Source organism: Carlito syrichta, unplaced genomic scaffold, assembly GCF_000164805.1.
Source record: "Carlito syrichta isolate Samal-C Ts95f unplaced genomic scaffold, Tarsius_syrichta-2.0.1 Scaffold305619, whole genome shotgun sequence".
Taxonomy (NCBI): Eukaryota; Metazoa; Chordata; class Mammalia; order Primates; family Tarsiidae; genus Carlito; species Carlito syrichta.
In genome coordinates this window covers 295,400-304,475 of record NW_007249715.1, presented here as the reverse complement: position 1 = coordinate 304,475, position 9,076 = coordinate 295,400, and the positions used below count along the sequence as shown (strand labels likewise).

Genomic DNA, 9,076 nt, shown 5'->3' with positions numbered 1-9,076 from the left:
CCCAGGCGAGTCTCAAACCTGTGGGCTCAGGCAATCCACTCACCTCAGCCTCCCAAAGGCACGGGATTACAGTCTGAGCCACCGAGCCCAGCTGCTTTTTTTCTTTTTTACCACTTTTATGAACCCGTAGCTTTTGTCATGAAGTAGATTGTTCATTCCATGACTTTCCTCATTTAATTCTACAGTCACTCTAGGAGGCTGGTACTATTGTTATGCCCATTTTACGGAGAAAGAAATTGAGGTACGAAGAGGTCAAATGATCTGCTCAGGTCACCTAGGCAATAGCTGAGCCAGGAATCAGCCCAGGCAGTGTGGCCTCCAGGACCTAGAGCCTCGAGCACTCCAACCTGCTACTTCCCACTGCTACCCATATCATGTTTGTTAGTCCTACTCAGGCTGGACATGGGGACAGCGAAAAGACAACCCCAGTCTTCAGGGAATCAGGGTCCAGAGGGCCAGGTGGGAGAGACAATAGCAGGCCATGTGGCTGTGCTGCCTCTGCAGCAGCATTAGGTGAGGTCCCTAAACCCACCTGCGGTAGGCCTCAGAGGCGGTGGTCCTTAAGCTGAGACTGCAGAGAGGGCTGGGCCAGAGAGATGTGGTACATTTTGGCTCCTCTTTGGAACTGACAGGAGCTGATCAGGGGGCCTTGGAGCCTGGTGAAGACCTTGGCTGTCACCTCTTAACACTGTTTCATCCCCTGCTGGTTTGGGGCAGATGGTCCTGATTCACAGGCAAGAAATGGGAGAAATGTGGGATGAGGTTGTCAGGCATGTGGCAGAGGGAGGTTGCTTCTGTCTCTTCATCTGTCAAGGAGAATGTGCCTGCCTTTCCAAAGTTATTGTGAGGACTTAAGAAAGGCCAACAGTGGGCCCTTAAAATAGCTGTCTCTTCTTCCCTCTGCCCACTCACAGCTCGCATAACCAGGCTCCCAGGGTGGTGTTGCCCACCTTCTCTTCCCAGATAGACTGCACAGTCCTCATGACTAACTGAAGCACAGACAGAGCCTCCATCTGTCTGACCAGTTTACAAAAGCGACTCTCAAGTCTCAGGGGCCCTGGGTAGCAGAAGGGTATAAAATAGGGTAGGCCACCTCAAGCCAAGTCATGTGCTTAGAGAGCTTCCTTATGGGGCTTGCAGAACCAATTCTTGAAGGGTAGTTTTAGCCACTCACCTCAGTCCAGCTACTGTTGCAGGGCAGTTGTCTAGAATCACCTGGAAGCCTGACTCCTCAAGCCCATTCAGAAGTCAGAACACAGCAGTGTGCTTTGAATGGGAGCTAAAGGAAGTTCTCTGGTTTAGCAAGCCGTTGAGGGCTTAATGTGGTTTGTTTCAAGTTTGTTGCTTATATCCAAGGAACATTCCATTTTATCCGTTTGGATTCAAAGGTTTTCTTTCTTCCTCTTTTCCCCCACCAAGTAGACTTTTTTAAGGAGGCTAGTCCTTTTTAGAAACCCCATCCTTTATTTTCCTTAAGGACTTGTCAGAGAAGTTCAAACAGTCCTCACTGGTAAGTCATTCCTAAGTTGTGAAAGATTCATTCATCCATTCCTCAGAGCTGCCGATTCCTGCTGTTGACCAGTGCTATGCTGAGCCTGGGTGTGCAGAAGTGACTGGGGCCCATGTCCCTCTTCTGTTCTCCTCTCTCTTTACCTACTTCATTAACAAGGAAGATGGCAGCTTTTATACCAGATGGCAGTCAGGGCTCTGGAGGGAAGAAGGGGCCTGGTATGGCGAGGGGTTGAGGGGGTTCTATTGCAGGTATGTTCCGATCGGTAGGAGTGCCCCTGCAGGGTGGCATCTGAGCGGAAACCTGAAAGGCAAGGAGGAGCCAGAGAAGTTACAGCGTTAAAGGAGACAGCGCGTGCCAAGTTCCCAGGGTGCTCCAGGAGCAGCGCAAGGGAAGGAGGGGCAGGGACGGGATGGAGGGTGGCAGCACTTGGCCATTCGTGGGGAGACGTCCCGCAGGAAAGTCGTTTTCCTTCTTGCATTTTGTGAATTGCACCATTTGTTCCTTGATTTCACATGCTCGTTGAGCATTTTCTAGGAGCCAGGCGCTATACGAGTCACAGGGATGGAATAGAGAACAAATGATATTTAATAAGACCAGAATAGTGAGTGTGCCACTGAGCATGCCAGCTGAGAAGGGAAGTTCATGCTGAATGAGGGTCCAAGGAGAACACTGGGCTTGGGCTGGACCCACCCCACGTGTAGTGGTGGTAGAGAAAGAACACAGTTTTGTGAGTCAGACCAACCACGGGTCAAATCCCAACTCTAGCTGTGCAACCTTGAGCAAGTTCTGTAACCTCCCTGAGCCTTGGGCTTCTCATGTGTCCTACCTCTCGGCTGTTGGCCAAAGCAGAGAAGAGAGTGGCTGTGAAGTGAGGAGCCCAGCGCCTGGCAGGCAGTAAGCACTCAGGAAGAACTGACTGAACAGTGAGGGGTGTTCTAGCCTCCCAGGAGGGAAAAGAAGTGGGGTCCTTAATGATCCAAGTCTACGGAAGCTTAATGCTAGGGAAAAGAGTTTTTTGGTGACAGACAAGTCTGAATGGAAGCCACCTTCATACAGTTGTCTTGGGAGCAATTATGAAATAAACGTGTTTGCACAAGGTTTTCTTTGTCCTTTGGTGTTTCCCTGTCCCCTTGTAAAACTAGCAGCTTTTGTGTTTATCGCTATTGACCTTGAGTTAACATGGTATTTTGCTTCACATTTTGGATGTGAATTACACATGAAAGATAATACAGTAACAGCTCATAAAATTTGGAAAATAAAGGGCAGAGAATTTCCCATGACTTCATCGCCCTAAACAAACAGCACGCAGCCGTCTCTGTGCCTCCTCCCTGGCTTTGCAAGGCATCTTTATGGCTGCAGGGGGACTGTGCTGTGGGCTTGCTGTCATCGCTCTTCCTTGTCTTCTCTTTTCATTGTAGCACAAGGAGTTTTTCACACTGTGATACCATTTTAGTAAGTCTGACTTCTTATGGCGGCAGAGAGGTTTATCTGCATTTTCTTGCTAGGAGACATTTTGGTTGCTTCCAATAGTACATGATTATTTTCGACTGAACTGTAATGAGCAGCTTCGTGAATATAGTGTTTTCTTTCCTTTGAATTGTTTCTTTAGGATAAGTTCCCAGAAGTGGAATTTCTGGTTCAAAGGGTATGAGCGTTTTTGTGTGTGTGACTCTCTACACATCGCCAAATTGCGTTCGCAGCGATTGTGCCATGCTAAACTGCTTCTGTACTCCTGAGAATGACTGACTTTCACTGCTATTTCCACGGCTTCAGTGGGCTTCTAACCCGGGTGACTGTCACCTCACCTGAGCAGCTTGCTGTACAGAGAGATTGCAGGAGGCGGAGAGCTGAGTATGTGTCCCAGGCCCAGCCCCCGGGGCTTGTGGTCCCCTGTTACACCTGCATGGTGGATACCCCAGGGAGACCCAGTTCCAGGGCACAAATCTTGGCTCAGAGAATACATGCACCCACCAAGCCCTGAACTGAGTCACAGTCTGTCTGGGTGCAGCTGTCCTCCTGCCTCTCCTCATTGGACTGATTTCCCAGGGACATTTTGTTTCCCAGAGTTTGTTCCCAGATGCATTGAAGCAAAGCAACTGGAGAGGTCTCTTTTATTTTATTTTTTTTGTTGAGGTCTCACTCTGTCACCCAGGCTGGAGTGTAGTAGCATGATCAGTGCTCACCGCAGACTTGACCTCCCATCCCAGCCTCCCAAGTAGCTGAGACTACACCATGCCTAGCTAATTTTTTTTTTTAGAGATGAGGTCTCCCTATGTTGCCTGTGTTGGTCTCAAACTCTTGGGCTCAAACAATCCTCCTGTCTCAGCTCCCCAGAGTGCTGGGATTATAGGTATGAGCTACCTGGCCAGATGTCTCTTTATACTTGAGCTTGGTCAGCTGGGTCAAAGGAGTGTCCATTTCAAAATTGAATCTGTTTTTCCAGGCTCAGTCTTGCTGGTATTCTGTGGAAGAGTCTGAAGGAATAATCATTTCTTTTTCCTTTTTAGTAATACTTTCAAATTTGCATCTTTATTTAGCAAAGCAAAGAAAAACACTCGATAAAACCCTGGGTCCCAAGCCTTTAATTTTTTGGAGGCCAAGGAGTGTGGTTGAAAGAACACAGTTTGGAATCCAGTTATTCATTGAGTCACCTTGAACAGGCTGCCTGTCACCCCTGGGCTTTGGTTTCCCCATCTGTAAAGTGGGAACCACATCCTACACAAGCCATCAAAAGACTGAATGGAATGGCATTGTAGCCCAGCATAGTACCCGGCAGGCCATGGGGAGTCAGAGGGAGTGGTTATTGTTTGGAAGGTAGTAGGATGACTTTCATGACTTTTATCCTCGTATTTTTGCTTGCTTCTGTGGGTTCCTGGGGTTGTGGGGCTGGTCATCATGCCCTCAGGCCCGGATAGCCCCACCCTCCTATGGGTACCCAGTTTGTTTTTTTTTTAAGTAAGTCATCTCTAGCAATCAGGAGAAAAAGAAGTGTGGTTCCATTTAAAAAGTCAAAAGAGATTCTATTTATTAAGCACCTGTTGTGTGCCAGGAACTGTGAGTATCTTCTTGCAACTTTAGACTTTCTGGAGGAAGAAACAGAGCCAAGAGGGGCAGAGCAGTCTCAGATCATATGACTGGGAATGGCTGAGCTGGGGTCTGAACTCAGGACGTCTGCTGCTTGTGTCCTTTAACCAAGTGTACCAGGACATGGAACCCCCCGTGCCAATCCAGGTGCAGAAGGCCCAGGCTGCGGGTGGCCATTTGAAATATCCAGCAGTTTGAGCTCTCACAGAAGGAGTTGCAACCTCAGGGCTAAGGGACAGAGAAAGAAAAAGGCCATCACAGCCAGATCCAAAGGGGACACCTCATTTCTGTGTCAACTCTCCCATTCTTCTTGAGGTTCTGAAGACCCAGACCCAAGCAGGAGCACAGCTGGGGTGAGAAAACAGATGCACGTGGCTCTGCGGCCCATCGCTCTGAAGGCCTGAAACCTCTGTGCCCAGCAGAGTACCTGCCCTATGGGAACCCAGCCCTCTCACTGTTATGGGCGTGGGCTCCGCAGGTGCTCCTCCTTCTCTGAGGAGATAGGGCAGGAGCCAGGAAAAGCATCGGGGGATTTTTATTCAGCAGTTGTCCTTCAGTATCTATGGGGACTGGTTCTAGGACCCTCTCTGACTCTGGACTGCTTCCCTCCGGCACTCCGTCCTCGGTCAGGCCCAGCAGCACATTGGGAAGAGGCCTGGTGGCAACCTCACGTGAACTATCCTCCACTTTCCAGCTCGGGTTGGTGGGCAGGCTGTTCTGGATTAGAGGCAGCTCTCTGTACAGACTTCTCTGGCTTCTGGGAACTCTGCTTTGTTTCCGCTCTCTGGAAATGCCTGGTGGCCATATGAGTCTCACCAGACGCCTCTTCCTTGAGCCAGAAGCCCCTGTGCTTGTGGAGCCGCCTCTGCCCCCTCTGCTGGCTGGGAAAGCTTGAGAGCACTCATGGGCTAAGATCACTGCACATTGCAGTGGCACCCACCTTACTGAAAGGCTGAGGAGCCGGGGGATGCGGGAACTTGCCCGGGGTGGGATTTTCATCTTGTTTCTTGGACTCTGTGGCCCACCCCCACATCAGTAGGTGGGACCTTGAAACACTTATATGAGTGATTTGGATTTTCAGAGTCTGTGCTGGTTTGGTTGGGACCAACCTGAGTTCTAGACCTCCCTGGAATGTGGCCTTGGGCAGGTCACTTCACCTGCTAAGGTCTCAGTTGCCCAGTCTATGAAATGGGGCTCCCTGCTGGGCAGGGGTGTTAGAAGGTCACCTGACACTTGGGGGCAAGGTCCTGGCAGATGACAGTAAAGTGACCCAGCCTGAGCCCGCACATAATGGAAATGGCTGCTCCCCCTTGTTTTCTTTGTCTTGCTGTAACAGCATGAGAGCACAGCCCCAGAGGAGCTAGGCTTATTGTGTTTCCTTTTAAAAGTAGAGACTCACTGTTTGTCTGCTTGACTCAGGCACCTGCTGAAAGGCGCCTGCAATGTCACTCTCCTGTGCTCTCTGAACCCTTGGTCCAGGCCATCCGGGTGTTCTTCATGCTGCGTTCCCTGTCACTGCAGCTGCGAGGGGAGCCCGAGACCCAGCTGCCGCTGACTCGGGAGGAAGACCTGATCAAAACCGATGACGTCCTGGATCTGAGTGAGTCGGCTGCCCGCGTCATGGCAGGGACTGGGGGGCACGGGTCACAGCTCTGCCAACTCACACCACTGGGAGGGTCTGTGCACAGCCTGCATTTTGTGCTGTATGGATATAGGACAATGAGCTAACAGTGTGCATGTCCCAGGAAATTTGTGGAAAAAGGTCCCCAGGTTCTGGATGCCTGAGACCAGTCTGAGGGTTCTGCTTTCCAGAGACCACATTGCTGAAAGGTTTGTGCAGGGCGACTGGGAGCTTGAGCGAGGATGGGCACAGCTCCAGGGCCCCTACCCTCCATGCCACCACAGCAGCACCAGCTTGACTCGTTTTGTATATTAAAGTTTTTCAACATGAATTTAGTGTTAAAAAGATTCTGCTACTGAGGGAAGAAACTTGCAAAAAGCAAATCACCAATGTTTTGGTAAGGATGAGAACCACGTGCTTGGCCCATGACCTTGGGCTACTTGTTTAACTGTGTAGTGCCTCAGTGTTCACATCTGCAACCTGAGACTGACAATGGGTATAAAGCCTGGTCATGTTCCCAGAACCCATCTCATATTTGTAGAGCTCTTTCCTCCGGTTGCTCTGGGGCGTGTGCACAATGATGAGCAGTGTGGGTTTCTAGCTCGTAAAGGTACTGTGGTACAGTCAGTCCCCTACATATGAATGAGTTCTGTTCCAAGAGTATGTTCGGAAGTCCAATTTGTTCACTAGTCCATCAAAGTCAGCCTAGGTGCCCAACTAACACAATCGTACTATATAGTACTGTACTGTAATAGGTTTATAATACTTTTCAGACAAATAATACATAAAAACAAACAAAAAATAAAACATTTTTAATCTTACAGTACAGTACCTTGAAAAGTATAGTAGTACAGTATGTGATTGGACATGTGAACACACATTTGTATCTTGGAAAGTTCACAACTTGAAGATTCATATGTAGGGGACTTATTGCATATTAAGATTCTTTGGTTATAAAAGACAAAAAACCCAGCTTAGGCTGGGTAAAAGAAAAGGAAGAGAAATTGGCTGATGTCATTGGAAAGGCCAGCAGTAAGTTGTCTTTAGGCATGGCTGGATCTGGGTACTCAAACAGTATCCTCAGGAAGCTGCCCCCTCCATCTCAGCTCTGCTTTCATGTATTCCAGCTTCATCCTCAGGAGGGCTTGCACCTGGTGTGGCAAGAGGGCCATTAAGAGCCCTGAGGTTTGCCAGACTAGCCTAAGCAGCCCAGACAGAGAGAGCTTCTCTTAAAAATCTGGGGTAGGGCCAGGCGCAGTGGCTCAAACTAATCCAGCACTCTGGGAGGGAGAGGCAAGAGGATTGCCTGAACCCAGGGTTCAAGACCAGCCTGCGCAACTTGGCAAGACCTCACCTCTACAGTAAATCAAAAAATTAGCTGGACCTGTGGTTCCAGCTACTTGGAAGGCTGAGGCAGAAGGATCGCCTGTGCCCAGCAGGTCGAGGCTGCGGTGGCCGTGAGTGTGCACCACTACACTCCAGCCTGCATGACAGAGTGAGACACCTAATCAAAAAAAAAAAAAAAAAAAAATCTGGGATAGAGCTCTCATTGGCTTGACTTGGGTCATCTGATCATGCCTGAACCAGCCACTGGCAGAGGAATGTGATTCACTGATTGTGTGAGTCAGGGTCACGTGACCGGCCCTGGCGTTGGGAGATAAGGCTAGTTCCTTTTGAACCCCATCACCTGAGAGTGAACAAGGAGCAGGCCCTCAGAGGAAAAAGAAGGGATGGAGGCTGGGCAGGCAGAAACAGCACATGGCACTCTCTGTAGTGTTGTTGGTGCTTTAAATCAGTTTTATTGAGACAGAATTTACACACAGTGCAGTTCACCAAGTTTTAGTGTATAATCCATTGAGTTTTGATGAAATGACTCAGGTGTGATCTAGACCACTGAGTGTTGTCTTTTGAACCAGATATCCTGCCCTGCTCTGTATTCCCTTGAGCAGATGACTAAAACCTTCACTGCCTCCATTTCTTCTCCTGTAGAAGGGGATGATCTTTCTTATATTACAGGGCTGTTTGGCGGGTTGAATGCAATCACATATGAAATATCGTGTGACCAAGCAGAATGCCTTGCTTATAGCTGCACTCACAAACTAGTCAGTACTGCCTTCCAGCTGAATGGGGTGGTGCATATCAGAAGCATAGCATATCGCCTGGCCATAGGGGATCCTCAGCTCAGAGTATGTGCACCTGGTTGTCCAGCTTCTTTATTTGGCCTTCTTGTTTATGCTCTTTTATCTTTCCCTTTCCTGGAAGAACAAGGAAGCCGTGTCTCCTCTCTGTTCTACCCACCTCCTTTGGCCCTTTCACCCTTGAGAAATGACCACAGGGATTTCTGCAAGGGTTTAAATTGATTGAGCTGGCTGGAAGGAATCATAAACCAGTCTTTCTCTGATTTGATTCCAGGAGAGAGGGAAATGGCTTGCTTTAAAGGGATCCTCTTCATCAGGGCAGCAAGGATGTTTGCATCCGTGAAATGGAATTAAACTTTATGCTGGGAATTCATTCCTGCCTTCCTTCCCCTAGGAATGCTTGCTGAAATAAGTAAAGGGTAAAAGTGTTTCACTTATCAGTGGCAATTGATTAGATTGCTAGTTGAGATCACTCAGCTGAGCCTTTTTGAGTAGTTGGCCATTAAAAAGGTAATGGCTGTCTGTCTTACCCAGCCTGATTGCAAATTATGTCTTCTTCTAAAGAGGGCGACATTCGAAAAATACTAGGGGTTATAGATTTTAAAAGCACATGGTACCAGAATAAGTATGCATATGTTGTTGTTGGTTAGTCTGGTTTTGTTGGGTTTTTTTTTTTGCTTTTTTGGTTTTCTTTTGTGGTTGTAAGTACTGGAGCTGTAA

At 48.6% G+C, this 9,076-nt stretch overlaps 1 protein-coding gene across 1 annotated transcript in view; it reads left to right on the top strand.

Annotated features, from left to right (window-relative positions):
* Positions 1 to 9,076, top strand: part of CLEC16A (C-type lectin domain containing 16A) — a 212,941-nt gene that overhangs the window by 97,813 nt on the left and 106,052 nt on the right. The window contains exon 19 of the mRNA XM_021714311.1: positions 6,077 to 6,197. Coding sequence (XP_021569986.1) covers positions 6,077 to 6,197 — 121 coding nt within the window. The remainder of the gene's footprint in view (positions 1 to 6,076; positions 6,198 to 9,076) is intronic.